Below are 16,805 nucleotides of genomic sequence, written 5' to 3'. Positions count from 1 at the left end.
CACCTCAGATTGTGCCCCCTTGTTCTTGTGTTCACTTTCCTATTAAAAACACTTCTCTCCTGAACCGTATTTAACCCTTTAACATATTTAAATGTTTCGATCAAGTCCCCCCTTTCCCTTCTGCCCTCCAGACTATACAGATTGAGTTCATTAAGTCTTTCCTGATAAGTTTTATGCTTAAGACTTTCCACCATTTTTGGAGCCTGTCTTTGGATCCATTCAATTTTATCAATTTATTTATTTATTTATTATTTAGATTTGTATGCCACCCCTCTCCGCAGACTCGGGGCGGAGATGAGGTCTCCAGAACTGAACACAGTATTCCAACTTGATCTGGGGCCAAGCCATTTTATAATTTTATAGCGCATATATACCCACCCACATGTCCCCCCCTCCCGCAACATTATTTGTTTGCATTCATGAGGATAATGCTGCACATCCCATTTCATCTATTCAGGGAAAATCTGTGGAGAACTCATGTTAAAAGGTCAAGATTGTCATTGTGTGGTTGTTGTTTTAATTTAAAAAAAAAATAAAAATCTTATGCTCTGCATCTATTCATAACATATTAACTAAGTACGACTGTATGTTAATGTGATGAAAACAACCCAAACTAAACATATATTTCATTCCTGAAACTGCGTGATTACGCAGCTCTTGAAATTCTTCTTGTTTAAATGCTTATACATAACAATCAGGTAGTGTGAGGAGAACAGGAACTTCGGCCTCATGCAACATTCAGTATAAAGCTTCCACAACTTTCTGTGAAGATCTCTTTGCTGATATCTTGTTGCTTACGCCCTATCTTGCAACTTTAAGGGAGCACGAAGAGTTAATATTTCATCATAGCTCTGCCTTTTTGTCTGCTTCATATGGAATGTTTTCCTACATCCATAATACTTTTGTGTAGGTTATGCTAGTGTTTCCTAACCTTGGCAACTTGAAGATATCTGGACTTCAACTCCCAGAATTCCCCAGCCAGCATTCGCTGGCTGGGGAATTCTGGGAGTTGAAGTCCAAATATCTTCAAGTTGCCAAGATTGGGAAACACTGGGTTATGCAAAGCACCTGGTAAAAAAACCTTTCTCTCTATTCTTTGCTGAAATGTTTTAGTATGTTGCAGTTAACTTCGGTAGAGAAGAAATAGGTTTTTATATCCCACACTATAGCCATTCTTTGCTTTTCAAATTCCCTGAGGAAGAACCTGGTGAGAGGTCACCTACAGTACTACTTATTAAGTCAACTTTTCACTGATTAATTTTATCTCTAATTTTATCTTATAAGAAGTATGTGCTCACTTCACTCATTAAGAAATTGCTTATAGTTGATTTTATTTCTTACACGGAAATATTACAGATGTAAGAAATATATTGCATTTGAAATGGCCCTTAAATAGTAGAAAACCGTTAATTCTGATAATCAAACCATTGTTTTTGCAGCTACCCTATCAACATTCTTGTAGTAAGTTGTTTGAATATGTATTTATTCACGTTTATAGCATTTTAACTTTTATAGGAAAAAACTAAAAATCGATCGCCCCAGTGGAAACAACTTTGTATCAAAAAATTCCAGGGAGTACCATTAAATAGTAGACGTTCTTTTTGGAAGCCAGTTCTTCTTAAACCAATAATATGCTGCTAATGCAAACAAAATACCCTGTTGTTCAGTCTTCTTAGGGTCAAGGCAAGCTCCAGTGAGGGGAGATTACATCTATAACCAACTGGGCTTTGCTTCATTAAAAAAGCAAATGCTGCAAAGCTTTTCCTAATTGCTCTGTGGCATAATGCAAAGTAGCCCCTAATCAGCCATCAAAAATTAGAAATCTAGAAAAAGGCTCTCAGCCATGTAAAAGGAGTGTGGAAGTTGTCAATATGAAGTCCACAGGCTTTGATCATTGAACTGATCGCTAGATTCCAAGAAACCAGAGCAACACTTTTAAAAATGCAGAACAACACATATGATGAAAACCACCTAGAAGGCAGAGTTCCTTCATCTGTTAACATCAGATGAATAAAGTGCATAGCAACAATTTAATAGTTCTTGGAGAGAGAGAAAACACTTAGCAAGCCTCAGCAAGCTTGACATTTAATATGTACATCTTGCTACAGGTGGCTTTTCTCTTTCTTCAGTCCTTCAGCTACACCATCTAATAACTTTCTTCAGACTTCAAATGGAATGAGCTGAGATTTCTGACTGTTGCCTTATGTAACTTTGGAAGCTCTTGTCACCAATGGGGTGTTCCCTAGAAAGTGAAAAGAAAAAGGAAAATATAAAGGAAAGATTGACGGGTTTATTCCCAATTTTCAGATTGTATTTATTTATTTATTTATTAGATTTGTATGCCGCCCCTTTCCGTGGACTTGGGGCGGCTCACAACACAATAAAACAGTTCATTACAAATCTAATAATTTACAATTTAAAATATTAAAAACCCCATTATTAAGCAAACATACATACAAGCATACCATACATAAATTGAATTAAATAAATTGAATTAAATAGGCCCAGGGGAGATATCTCAGTTCCCCCATGCCTGACGACAAAGGTGGGTTTTAAGGAGTTTACGGAAGGCAAGGAGGGTAGGGGCAGTTCTAATCTCTGGGGGGAGCTGGTTCCAGAGTCGGGGCCGCCACAGAGAAGGCTCTTCCCCTGGGGCCCGCCAACCGACATTGTTTAGTTGACGGGACCTGGAGAAGGCCCACTCTGGGTATGAATGATAGGATATTATAGTGAGATGGACATGCCTCTACATCACTTCATATGATGATTTAAAGAATTTAAAAAGGCATAATGGAAGCCCATGGAAGGAATGAATGAGTGTGTGCGTGTGTGTGTGTGTGTGTATGTCACATGTTTTTGCTGAATTTGAAAATTAAGGGAGACTAGGATAGATATATTTCAGCCTTATTTTGGCCTCATCAGCTAGCCATATCCTCGCTGGGACTTGAACTTGCAACCTTTGCCTTGTAAGGCAGAAATATGAATGGGACTCCATCTACCTGGAACTTCAAACATTTTCCTATAATGCATGGGCTCCAATATTTATTTATTTATTTATTGGACTTTTATGCCCCCCCTCTCCAAGGACTCAGGGCAGCTTACAACATATAATGAACAATATACAATATCTTAGATTCAATTAATTAATTTAAAAGTCTAAAAACCCAAAAAGCCATAAAAAAACCCCCACTCTATTCACTCAACATTTTCTCAACACATTCGTTGGCCAGGGGGGCAAGAATCTAATGGCCCCAAGCCTGGTGGCATAAATGAGTCTTAAGGCTCTTTCGGAGGGCAAGGAGGGTGGGGGCAGTATGAATTTCCAGGGGAAACTGATTCCAGAAGGCCGGCCCCCCCACAGAGAAGGCTCTCCCTCTAGGTCCCGCCAAGTGACATTGTCTAGCTGATGGAACCTGGAGAAGGCCGACTCTGTGGGACCTAATCGGTCGCTGGGATTCATGCAGCAAAAGGCGGTCCCACAGGTATTCTGGTCCGATGCCATGTAGGGCTTTATAGGTCATGACCAGCACTTTGAATTGAGTCCGGACACCAATTGGCAGCCAGTGCAGACCATGGAGTGTTGGAGAGATATGTACATGTCTAGGCAAGCCCATGACTGCTCGTGCAGCTGCATTCTGCACAATTTGCAGTTTCTGAACGCTCTTTAAAGGTAGCCCCATGTAGAGAGCATTGCAGTAGTCTATATTGAGCTATAGCCACCCTGAGTCCTTTGGGATTGGGTGGCATCGAAGTTAAATGAATGAATGAATGAATGAATGAATGAACGAACGAACAAAACCAAATAAATGCCTTCCATAAAGCATGTAGAATACTTCTCTTTGTCCAAGGCAAACTCATTTTTGCATGAAACATTCAGCAGCACAGATGTTTTAAGCGCTGCTGCTCTGAAGATGTCAATGCAAAACTAGTGTTCTGTTAACTTCTTGCTCTCAATTAAAATTGTACTGCTAATCGTTAATGATTTGGAATTAGCCTGCAGAAAACTGCCATTCTATGAAATGAGCACATGGTGGAGCAGTGTGACAGTGTGGGTGAACCTTTTTTTGGTTTGCGTGCCAAAAGGGTGTATGTGGGTGTGCTAGCATGTGTGCACGTACCCACACCCATTCCCTTCCCCCACGTGCTGCCCCCCGGGCATGCGCATAGATCTTACTGAAGCCTGGTACCTGAAAAAAAATGCCTAAACAGGCAAACCAGAAGTTTGGGAAAATGCACTTCCAGTTTGCTATTGTACTGTTTTTCTCACTCTGGAGGGTCCAGGAGAGCTTCCTGAAGTGTAAAAAACAGCACAACGGGCAAACCAGGAGTTCAGAAAACACACTTCCGGGTTGCCCCTTTTGCTGTTTTTTTGCACTCTGGGGCTTCAGGAAGCTTCCCTGAACCCTCTAGAGTGCAAAAAAACAGCACAATGGCAAACTGGAAGTTCAGAAAATGCATTTCTTGTTTACCCATTGTGCTGGTTTTTTGCACTCTGGAGCTTCAGGAAGCTCTCCTGAACCCTCCGGCATTCAAAAAACAGCACAATGGCAAACAGGAAGTGCGTTTTCCCAAACTTCCAGTTTGTCCATTGGGCGATTTACTTGCCTTCAGGGAAGCTTCCCTGAAGCTTTGGGAGGGTGAAATGGCTTTTCCTAAGGCCAAAAATCAGCTGGCCAGCATATGCATGACCGCTGGAGCTGACACAGGGCAAAGTCTTACGTGCTCATATCATAGCCATAGGCTCGCCATCACGTACATAGGGGAACAGATGGTGGAAATATGCTACAAATATGAACAAGCGTTTTATGAGCAAAAACTCCACAAAAGCAACACATCTATCCATTGCAGGCCATTAGCAAACTGAATCTTAACCCACATTCCTTGTTTTGACAGGGAGCCAACTTCTGTTTCAATAATGCCACACTTACTGGCTTCCGTATTTTGTCTTCTTGAACTTATCCCTCTTGTACTGGGCATGTTCCTGTTCTAACATTTTAACATTTGATATAATCTGTTTTAGTGTCTTATAGGTCTCTTGAGGATCATCAATGACAAAAGTAGAATATTCTTCTTGCTCTGGCCCATCATACACTGATTTGCTGCCACAAGCCTCTGTCAAAAGAGATTTCAAAAATAAGAGAGAAAGATTTATAACTTGTCAGGCTAATAAGGATTACACATGATCAGGATTCAGTTAATGCTGTATCCTGGGAATGATAAGACAATCTTAAGAATAAAATTGAATAAGAGATAATAAGAAATCCTTTATGATCAAGTTTTCATTTGAAAATCCAGAGAGTCAACTTTAGAAGCTTCCAAGATGGGCAATGGAGATAACAGTATTCATAAGCGGACTGCTAATGAGTTTTATTGACAGTAGCAAGTTACCTTCCATTACCTATATTAGATAAATATTTATTTTGCAAGGTATTTGTCCTTTTTATGATATTGTTATAAGACATACACGATACATTATATATTTCTCTGCTTTTAAAGCTACCTAAACTGATGGCCATTAATAGCAATATGAATCCCTGCAGCCTTCCACAGCCTGGTGCTTTCTTGGGAATTCAAGTCCAATACATTTTGAGGCCCTTAGATAGGAGAAAACTGTTTTGCCGGTGGCTTAGATAGAAAACTATGTATTGCAAAAGCATCATTACTGTAAAATGTGCAACATGCCCTAGAGAGTGAAAATCTAGAAAATTGTAGCATTCTATACAGTACTTTTGCATAGCTGAATTATGGCTTACTCAGGGAAAGAAGGACTTTCTCCCACTATTATAAGTAGGGGTTTTGTTATTTACCTTGTGTGACCTCACCCATACCAAATTAAAATCTCATAAATTACTTTTATAATCTCTTCAACAAATTATAATCTCTTTATCAAATAAGAGATATGAAGATTCCTTGTTTTAGAGTAGAACTGCAAAATGAAAAGCAGTGGTTTTATTCCTTTTGATAATGGATCTGATCTGAAAGTCAGCAAACTCAACAGTTGCTGTCTGCCCTGAGCATAAAGCTTCTACAGATTGGAATGGGACCACTTGCCGCAGCCAACTCACCATGGCCAATTCGCCACAGGACTACTCGCCGTGGGACAATTCAACAATTTAATTATTTTAAAAAATTAAAAATTACTTAAATTTTGGTTATTCAGATTTCATTTTGTCTCTCCTTTCTTTAATAATTCTATGCCACCATTTCTTCAATATTAGTGTAATTCTTGTCCTGCAGTGAGATGGCTAGTTGGCTATGGTGAGTTCTCATAGTCTAGTGATGGTGAACCTTTTTTTTCTTGAGTGCCAAAAGCGCACTGTGTGCTATTGCGCATGTTTGCCCACATCCATAATTCAATGCCCCCCCATACCCTGCCCCTCTGTGCATATGCATGTGACACTCCCCCCCATACTGCCTCATTCCCATTCATGTGTACATGGCCTCCGCTCCCCCGCTGCTGCGTTTCCCAATTTCTGGTGGATCTGGTTGGCCCATTTTTCACACACCCCAAGGCTCCAGAGGCTTTCGTGAGCCTGGGCTGGGCGAAAATGGTCTACTCCGCCTCCCTGGAGGCCCTCCTGAGGCCAAAAACGCCCTCCCAGAGCCTCCATGTGAGGCAAAAATCAGCTGGCTGGCGCACAAATGCGGGCTGGAGCTAAGCTAGGGCAACAGCTTGCGTGCTGGAAGATACAGCTCCTCATGCCACCTGTAGCATACGTGCCATAGGTTCACCATCATAGTCATAGACCCTCCACCGATAGTAGTAGAAGTATCTTCTCAGTTCAAATGGTAGCTATTGTGAAAGGAAGGTGTGCAGTGAGAGTGGGGGATCCTGGGCAATGCTTTCAAAAATTCTGTCTTGAAGAACCCAATTAATAGCCCCAGTCTTTTTGTCACTGTTAATTTAAAAAAAAGAAAACATTCAGGCAAAATGATTGATGATTAACTTCCAATCTAATACAGTAGTACCTCTAGATACGAGCTGCGAGTATTCCAAGTTACGAGCCACGACGCGAGCGAAATTTCTGGTCGACACCCGAGCTCCAATTCGGGATATGAGCCGAGCTTCCGCTAGGTGGCGCAAGAATCCTTGCTTCTAATTATCTCGGCGTGAAAAACAAAGTCTAAAGGCATTCGTTCGAGATGCGAGTTGATCGACTTACGAGCTCGGGTCTGAAACGAATTAAACTCGTATGTCGAGGTACCACTGTATTGCCATAAGAAAAAAAGCAGCAGAGTTTGTGTTGCTTTGGTGCAAAACTATTTTTCTCATTTGCTCTCCCTTGTCCTCCTTTCCCCATTTTGTAAAGAAAGCGACGTACTCAGAATCAGAGAATGAAGAGAAAGAGAGAAAATGCACAGAAATGGAAGAAAAGTCCATTGTTTTTCGAGACGTCTAATTTTTATATAAAACAAGTTCTATAGACAAAACAATAACTCATTTCCATACCCACCTTGCATTTTCTCCATTTTGGTCATATATAGATTGAATAGGGAGTAGATGCGTTCGGATTCTCTATCCCCGTCGATGTCTAATTGTATATTTGCTGGTAGACCCCTACACAATCATTTAAATATTGTCAAGAAAGTTTCGAAACTGTATTTCATTTATGGGTTGAAATGGGTTTGGATGAAGAAAACAAGATTCCACTATCAAGTCAATTCATTACAGATCGATAACACATTCTTAATAAACGGATGTATGAGATAAACAAATTCTCAGAACAAAATAATGAAAGGAGGAGACATTCCAAACAAGAACATTGGCATAAAGGAAAGAAAACATTCTACTGCCTGCAGTGTATTTCAGCCAATCAGGCTGAGCTTATTAAATTTCTGGTTGTGAGCCGCTCCGAGTCTGCGGAGAGGGGTGGCATACAAATCTCATAAATAAGTAAGTAAGTAAGTAAGTAAGTAAGTAAGTAAGTAAGTAAGTAAGTAAGTAAGTAAGTAAGTAAACAAACAAACAAACAAATAAATAAACAAATAAACAAATGTGTGAGTAAAAAGCAAATTTTTAATCTGGCAATGAAAATCAAAATTCTCTCTCTCTCTCTCTCATCTATCTATCATCTATCTATCTATCTATCTATCTATCTATCTATCATCTATCTATCTATCATCTATCTATCTATCATCTATCTATCTATCTATCTATCATCTATCTATCTATCTATCATCTATCTATCTATCTGTCTGTCTATCTATCTATCTATCTATCTATCTATCTGTCTGTCTGTCTATCAATCTATCATCTATCTATCTATCTATCTATCTATCATCTATCTATCATCTATCTATCTATCTATCTATCATCTATCTATCTATCTATCTATCTATCTATCTATCTATCTATCTATCTATCTATCTATCTATCTATCTATCATCCATCCACCCACCTCCCTCCCTACCTATATCTACCTACCTAACCTACCTACCTCCCATCTCCATCCATCTATCCATCCTATCCATTTGTCCCAGTTCATCTTCCAGGAAAAAGGCATCCCAAAGCCAGAATATCCCAAAAGGAAGGACTTTTGTTTTCCTATCATGAGCACTGAGGACCGCCCCCCCCCCCCTTTGTCTTTCTTTCTTGCTCCTCAAGGTAGGCCAGACCAAAAAAACAAAGTCATACAAGCTAATACTACTCTTATTATAAAGCTATTGTAACAGAATCTGAATGGGCTTCCCTCTTGGTTCTGGTTCTGGTCCACATCCCAATTTCTTTTATCTGACCGTTGGCTTTGGTAGCAGTTCTTCTCCTGTTTTTCAAGGTTCTTCCTTATCTCCATTATATTTGCAAATCTTATTACTTCAACAGGTTTAAACTGGGAAGGATGTTCTTTAACCATCCGATTCCTAACTCATTAAGGACCTTACATATTGGACCTTACATATTACTAAAATTTTGAAGAAGCCAATCTTGTTCCCTTAGGATCAATGTAACGGGTTCTAAAAGATGTTTCAGACAGAAATTTTGATGGCATGCTCTTATAAGCTTTTCTAAATCTCATTCAGGAATGATTCCATATAAAATGCACTGCGCAAGCATGAAATAATCATAGCAATGAGTCACATGGCCTGACCATCCGTGTTCAGGAAAATTCATTCTAAGCCACTAAGCAATTTCATCCCTCCAGAAGAAGCATATTAAGAACACTAACTATGGGATGACTTGAATCAATAAAAATATGCATCGGAATTAGCGTATACTAACAAAAGTTTTATTTTGCATTGGGATGATGCACAATTTTATTGGGGAAGGGTTGGTTTTCTTTTTTCTTCTTTCCTTTTTTTGAAAAGGCGTCTCCTCTTATAGGACAGAGAAACAAGAATCCTTTTTTTAAAGATGGGAGCCTGTTGCAAGTGCTGCATGCACTTTTGGTAAGAACTACAGTATATATAAAAATATCCAAATCCCTTTTCTAGACGAGGATATTCATAGTAAATAAAATCATCTAGCATAACCTACATATTTAATAATTTCAGCTATACAGTGTTCCCTCAATTTTTGTGGGGGATGCGTTCCGAGACCGCCCGTGAAAGTTGAATTTCTGCGAAGTAGAGATGCGGAAGTAAATACACTATTTTTGGCTATTAACACTATCACAAGCCTTCCCTTAAGACTTTAAACCCCTAAATTACAATTTCCCATTCCCTTAGCAACCATTTAGATTATTACTCACCATGCTTATTTATTAAAGTATATTAAAAAATATATTTATTAAAGGCGAACGAAAGTTTGGTGATGACATATGACGTCATCGGGCGGGAAAAACCGTGGTATAGGGAAAAAACCCGTGAAGTATTTTTTAATTAACATTTTTGAAAAAACGTGGTATAGACTTTTTGCGAAGTTTGAACCCGCAAAAATTGAGGGAACACTGTAATTCTAATCTTGTAGCATCTTCTAAGCCTGTCCCCTCTTGAAAAAGTTACTAGGCTTCTAGAAGGAAAACCAGATAGAGAAGAAAAACTAGGGATTATTTAATGCATGTTGTCAGACCTGCTTGTTTATCCACAACATCAGGTCTCATTCTTTCATCACCCATATCTTATCATCAAATACTTAAAGCAAAATTTAAAGGAGGAAGTGTCCTTACCCAGTGCAAGGAGTACAACCAGGAGCATTATCTGCTATAGATTTGCAGCATAGCCAGTGCCCATTTAGATATGCAGAAGGATGGTAAACAGTGAGCCGTTTCTTGTTACACTGGCTAACTTTGGTGAGGATATCAATCCAGTCCTTGGCCTCAACACAATTATTGGCCTGAATATAGAGCACTCTTTCAGGCTGAATCACTTGGAACATCTTTAAGGGAGTGAGAGAAAAACAACCGATTATTAACATGGAACATGTTGTGGTTAGCTCTGGCCTGCCCCTGCCCCAAGGACTATGGATGTGGGGGAGACATCCACATGCTACAGGCCTGTTTTGCCCCCAGTGGAATCTGCTGATGAAGGCTCCTCTGACCAAGAAGACATGAGTGACAGGGAGGAGGAGAGTGTGGCAGACAGCTCAGAAGGAGATCAACTATCTAGATCCTCCTTGGATTCAGAACAAGAGTTAATGATACAGCCACGCATGCGGAGAGCAATGCATAGGCAACAACTGAGAGATTATTATCAAAGAAAATGAGGCCACCTGTGGTTGGGTGGGACTGTGGTAATTAGTGAGGCTGCTATAAATAGCAGCCTGTGGGTTTGGCCATTGTGAAGGATTATCTGATCGTTGTGTTTCGTGACTGCTTTACTGACTGGCTTTTTGTGTGCTGATTTTCCCCCGCTTTGAAACTAACCCAGAGCAAAGTGTGTTTCCCTTGTGAAAGAAGAAGGACTGTGAATTGGCTCACAGCTGCAAGCTAAGTATCACAGAACTGATAAGGGACTTGTACAAATTACCAGTTTGTTTGGAGACGAGTGCTCTTTGCTATACCAAAAGAGGGCTTGGTTTAAGTGAATTTTCATTATAAAGAACATTGTTTTGAATTTTCAAACGTGTGTGTGTGTCTGAAATTTGTACCTGTGCATTTTTGGGAGGATTCTACCAGAGAGCCCGACAGAACAGAACAATACTTAAAATGTAATGTTTTAGGGGGAAAAAACTTTCAGAGATATGCATTTTTATCATTAGGTTGCTTACTTGCTGCTAGTTCTCACTCACATGACGGGCTTGCATCCTGAATCTTTTGATATGACTTGTGTAGCAATTTGCAGACTATAATGTACACTGCCCCAAAACACAAAGGGAACCCTTAAACAACACAATATAACTGCAAGTAAATCAAATTTCTGTGAAATCAAACTGTCCATTTAAGGAAGCAACACTGATTGAACAATCAATTTCACATGCTGTTGTGCACATTCACCTTTGTACAGAATGAAGTATACAATGAGAATATTTCACTCATTCAGATCTGGGATGTCTTATTTGAGTGTCCCCTTTATTTTTTTTTGAGCAGTATATATTACAACACACACACACACACTGATCTGAGAAAGAGTGACCAAAGTCATTCATGGCTTAAGATGGGATTTGAACTCAAAGTCTTCCAGTTTCTACCATGGTGCGTTGACCACTAGACAAAATTGGCTCTTCCAAAAAGCAAATGTATGATAAGGGTTGTACTTAAGAAGGAGAATACTTACATTTTTCATTTTGAAGGATTCTTCCTCCAACTTTTCTACTGCCAGAATGTTTTCAATTGGAATGCTGCATAATGGATGATCACCTATATGGTGGATAATTACAAGAAAAAATGTTTCAAAACTTCTTGTGTATACATATATATTATTATTTTATTATTTATTATATTTGTATGCTGCCCCTCTCCGTAGACTCGGGGTGGCATACAAATCTAATAAATTTTATTTATTTATTTTATTTATTTATTTTGTCCAATACACAATGAGGGTTTTAGTGGGTATATATCTATATACACTTAGTAAAATACATGATGAAGGTTATAGAGGAGATACTCATAGTAAAATATACCTAAGAAATAATAGAAAAGAAGGTATAGTAATAGAACATATCAATGAAAGAATAGAAGAAGAGATATAGGAATAGAAGAAAGGTATAGGAGACATAGGAGAGCAATAGGACAGGGGACGGAAGGCACTCTAGTGCACTTGTACTCGCCCCTTACTGACCTCTTAGGAATCTGGATAGGTCAACCGTAGATAATCTAAGGGTAAAGTGTTGGGGGTTTGGGGGTGACACTACGGAGTCCGGTAATGAGTTCCATGCTTCGACAACTCGGTTACTAAAGACATATTTTTTACAGTCAAGTTTGGAGCGGTTAATATTAAGTTTAAATCTGTTGTGTGCTCTTGTGTTGTTGTGGTTGAAGCTGAAGTAGTTGCCGACAGGCAGGACGTTGCAGCATATGATCTTGTGGGCAATACTTAGATCTTGTTTAAGGCGTCTTAGTTCTAAACTTTCTAGGCCCAGGATTGAAAGTCTAGTCTCGTAGGGTATTCTATTTCGAGTGGAGGAGTGAAGGGCTCTTCTGGTGAAATATCTTTGGACATTTTCAAGGGTGTTAATGTCTGAGATGCGATATGGGTTCCAAACAGATGAGCTGTATTCGAGGATGGGTCTGGAAAAAGTTTTGTAAGCTCTGGTAAGTAGTGTGAGATTGCCAGAGCAGAAGCTACGTAGGATTAGGTTTACAACTCTTGAATGTATGTGTTCAGGTCATAAGTGCATTAAATGTATGTGTTCAGGTCATAAGTGCATTATTCTGTTAATTAATCACCATTTCTGGGTTTGGAGTTTTTGATGAACTTTCTCCGGGACAATAGTGTATTGTTTACCGGTAAATTAAAAGTGAAACAAAAATGTTAGTACCTTTGCTTTTCTGATAGGTAAATTCATGATTGCTGAGCCGAAACCACCTCTTTTTGAAATTCTTCATGCCAAACCTTTTCCTGCCTTGTGCCCTTTTGATCATAAACCTATTGTAAAAAACAAACAAACCGTTTTATATAAATATATACTCAGCCTAGTCATTGTCAGAAATTGTGCTCTTCTTATAAAGTGACCAGTCTTGAGAAATCTCTAAAAGCTGGGTAGCTCTGCACTACAGAAGTCTTGGTCAAACCATCATATAGCTGCATCCACACAAAATACTACACATTTCAGTTAAGGAGGCACTAGAGCAGGGGTCCCCAAACTTTTTACACAGGGGGCCAGTTCACTGTCCCTCGGACTGTTGGAGGGCCGGACTATAAAAAAAAACTATGAACAAATCCCTATGCACACAGCACATACCTTATTTTAACGTAAAAAACCAAAATGGGAACGTACTATTTAGAGGGGGGGGAAGAAGTCTGAAATTCATATATGTTTATGTTTTGTTTTTAATTTTCTTTTGTTAACATCTGATTGGTTATACAAGGTTTTCTTGGTTTATAGAAAAATATATAAAAATATTTATAGAAAAATATATAAAGAAAGAAGAAAGCACTTTGGCATAATGGCTAAGTTAGAAATATAATTGGTGTTGTACTTTTTGAAGGAACATTAAGGAGGGAATTTAATTAAAAGAAAAGTATGTACCTGGATCACAACATTAGAAAAAAAACTTTTGCAACTTTTTTGATGATTGATATTAGTTACTGACAAAATACTGCATTTTATTCAGGGAAAATTAGATGGTACATTGTATTGTTTGAATGTATGTTGAGAGAATTTTTTTTTAAAATTTACACACCCCCCCCAAAAGTCCTTCCTTCCTCCACCCCTCAATTCATTTCATTCTTCCTTCCTTCCTTGTTCCCTCCATTTCTTCTTCTTTCCCTCCCTCCCTCCTTCCCTCCTTTCCACTTCTCTCTTCCCTCTCCCTTTTTCCCTTCTTTCTCATTTGTTTTGTTTCCCTCTCCCTCGTTCTTTCCCTCCATCATTTTCTCATTTTTCTTTTTCTCTCTCACATTCCCTCCCCCTCTCACTTGTTTTCTCTCCCTCTCTCTCATGCTTTCCTTCTCTCTCTCTCCTTTTCTTCTCTCTTCCTTCCTCTCTTCTTTTTTTTTCTGCCCTGCAACGCGCCGCGAGCCAGTCGGCTGCAAGCAGAAGCTCCAAGACAGTGGCACCGACGTCGGGTCGCAGTACATTGCTGGCGCTGCGCTTGGGTACAGGGCTGGCACTGGCCCGCTGGCTGGGCCAGGACGGAGGTGCCAGCCCCATGCCCAGCGCAGCGCCAGCAATGTACGGCGTCCTGCAACACATCAAGCCGCCGGCGCCGCCGGTGCCTTGCAGCCAACCGCCCCACCGCCGCCTTACGGCTACTGCTCAGTGCCCTCCCGCTCGACCCACATTTGGCGGCGCCACCTTCGCGGCTTGCCCTGCTGCCCCGCGCCCGCCAGAGCTGCCCAGTGCAGCCGAAGCCCGGGGCGGAATAGGCAGTGGTGGCTGCTTCAGGCCCGCCCCCAAGCTAAGCTTCCTTTGGCTTCCTTCGATGCAAAGCTGCAAAGCTCACCTGCCGCCTCGAAGGAAGCCAAAGGAAGCTCAGCTCAACGAGGACCGGGTGTTGGTCCCTTGAAGCTGCCGCCGCCCACCAAGGAGATCCCTTCGCCCGAACGGAGGCGGCGGCGGCGGGCTCAAGGGACCAAGAGCCGGTCTTGTTTACTGCCCCCTCCAGATGCTCTTGCAGGGCTTCCAGGCTCCCCACGGGCAGCGAAGAAGCAAAAAAGCAGCACTCTCCCGCTCTCTCTCTCTCCCTCTCTTTCTTGCGTTATTTCTCTCTCACACTCCCTTTCTATGTCTTCCTCTTTCTCTCTCTCTCTCTCTCTCTCCCTCTCCGCAGGAGACCCCCCACATGCCAAAAGTGCCCAAGCGCGCGCAAACCTCACCGGTGCAAAAAAAAAAAAAGCGGCACTGGAGGGACAAAGACGATCTGCAGCTGAGTGTCTGGAGGAGGAGGAGGCGGAAAGCCAGGGGGCGGGGAGGAAAGCAATTGGCCAATTTCTTTCTCAGAGGAACTGTTGCTGCTCTGCCATAGGGTGCTTTCCTCCCCGCCCCCTGGCTTTCCTCTTCCTTGCCGCCGCCAGACGCTCGGCAGCAGAGTGGAGATGAGATTCGGGAACTTAGTATATTATAGATGGTAAAATCTCGTATGCTGCCGCGGGCCGGGTAAATGACCTCAGCGGGCCGTAGTTTGGGGACCGCTGCACTAGAGGGATAACATCATGTTGATATTTCTTGAACTCAAATATGTATTTTTCTGAACTGCACAGCCTCCATCTAAGCCCATGAAAAGGCATGTGTTAAGGAATCACCAACAAGTACAGCAAACAGACCAATATCTGCCATGAAGCATCTTTTTCTATATTCATATACACTGATACATTTTGGAACTCACAGCTGAATAGTCAAAGCCCTTAACTGAGAGGTTTAATAAAAGGGCAATTATCTTACATGACAGAGAGCTACAGCTCAGTATCATCTGCCTTTACCATCTAATCTCCATGAAATATTATTATTAACTTTCTTTACAGTTATTTAAGCATCTTTAACACAGCAGGCCAAGAAAAGACATAAAAACACCAGAGAACGAAAATACAGTCGCAGAAGTTCATTTTTTGTTAAAAAGGGAAGGCTAAGAAGTCATATATTTGTGCTTTTTACAGTAGAAATATTTTTTAAAGAAAGTTTGAGATACAAGTACATGTCATGGATCTAATTAAAATTAATTGCATTTAGAATCAGTTATCCTTTTTACCTTTTTTGCTAATTATATTTCATATTTTTAGTATTTGGGAAATATTTCTGATGGGGGGGGGAGTTGGCGTTTTCAGCAATGATCCAATATTCTAAAAACTTACAGAAATTATTTGCACTTCTTTTAATTCTTTTTTTTAAATTTCCACTCCCAAGCCTTTGACACCTATTAGACAGCACAAAACTTAAACAGCACTTTATAGAACCCGGCTAGACCCATTATAAACAGAAGATAAACATTTAATCTTATACATTTGTGGAAAAAACAACTCTAATGTAAGCTCACCCTTCTTTAAGTAGTATTGGTTGTTCTATAATTTTGTGATCTCTCCTTCCGGAGGATGAAATCAAATCTAAGAACTTGGAGCAAAAAATAAATAGACATGAAATAAACATTTAACATGGATGCCATCTAATTCTTACTTGTTGGAGCAAGTAAGTTCATGTTTTAAAACACTGATTTATTGGCTAATACGAAACAGAAAGGAATTAATCATCCCTCATGTACAAATAAAATATGTTAAATCTCTTATGCTTAATCATATTATAGGTCTGCATACATTATGCCTATTTATTCTCCTTAGGGATAATTCTGATATTTTATTGCAGCTGCAATTGAGGCTAGCTTGCTTCCACATCTATTGGAGAATACTTAAATCAGTCAATTTGGACCTGTGCCCTTCAAATATGTGGGAATCCAGCTATTATAAATGTTTCTTTGTTTGTTTGTTTGGTTGGTTGGTTGGATTTCTATGCCGCCCTTCTCCACAGACTCAGGATGGCTTACAACAATAAAAATACAATACAATACAATATGACAAGTGAAACCCAACCTAAAACTAATAATTAAAATCCCAATGATATAAAAAACATTCAATCAACAACAGTCACACAATCACATCTACGACCGGAACAAGATGTTAAGCTCAATGGCCCCAAGCCTGCCAACAGAAGTAAGTTTTTACCTTTTAAAAACCTTGCGAAAGGTACAGATCTCTGGAGGGAGTTGGTTGCAGAGGGCCACAGAGAAGGCTCTTCCCCAGGCCCCGCCAGCCAGCATAGCTTAGCTTACGGGACCTGGAGA

At 40.2% G+C, this 16,805-nt stretch overlaps 2 protein-coding genes across 2 annotated transcripts in view; both read right to left on the bottom strand.

The window, feature by feature from the left end:
- LOC139166905 (uncharacterized) overlaps positions 1 to 16,805 on the bottom strand; it is a 984,072-nt gene that overhangs the window by 382,344 nt on the left and 584,923 nt on the right. The window lies entirely within an intron of this gene.
- Positions 1,310 to 16,805, bottom strand: part of RASA3 (RAS p21 protein activator 3) — a 188,510-nt gene continuing 173,014 nt past the window's right edge. Inside the window, exons 18-24 of the mRNA XM_070751116.1 lie at positions 16,008 to 16,081; positions 12,854 to 12,960; positions 11,650 to 11,732; positions 10,104 to 10,312; positions 7,455 to 7,558; positions 4,929 to 5,112; positions 1,310 to 2,242 (exon numbers count right to left, since the gene is read on the bottom strand). Coding sequence (XP_070607217.1) covers positions 2,167 to 2,242; positions 4,929 to 5,112; positions 7,455 to 7,558; positions 10,104 to 10,312; positions 11,650 to 11,732; positions 12,854 to 12,960; positions 16,008 to 16,081 — 837 coding nt within the window. The 3' untranslated portion in view covers positions 1,310 to 2,166. The remainder of the gene's footprint in view (positions 2,243 to 4,928; positions 5,113 to 7,454; positions 7,559 to 10,103; positions 10,313 to 11,649; positions 11,733 to 12,853; positions 12,961 to 16,007; positions 16,082 to 16,805) is intronic.

Source organism: Erythrolamprus reginae, chromosome 4, assembly GCF_031021105.1.
Source record: "Erythrolamprus reginae isolate rEryReg1 chromosome 4, rEryReg1.hap1, whole genome shotgun sequence".
NCBI lineage: Eukaryota > Metazoa > Chordata > Lepidosauria > Squamata > Dipsadidae > Erythrolamprus > Erythrolamprus reginae.
The sequence above is the reverse complement of the archived record's forward strand: the minus strand, read 5'-3'. Positions and strand labels throughout refer to the sequence as shown.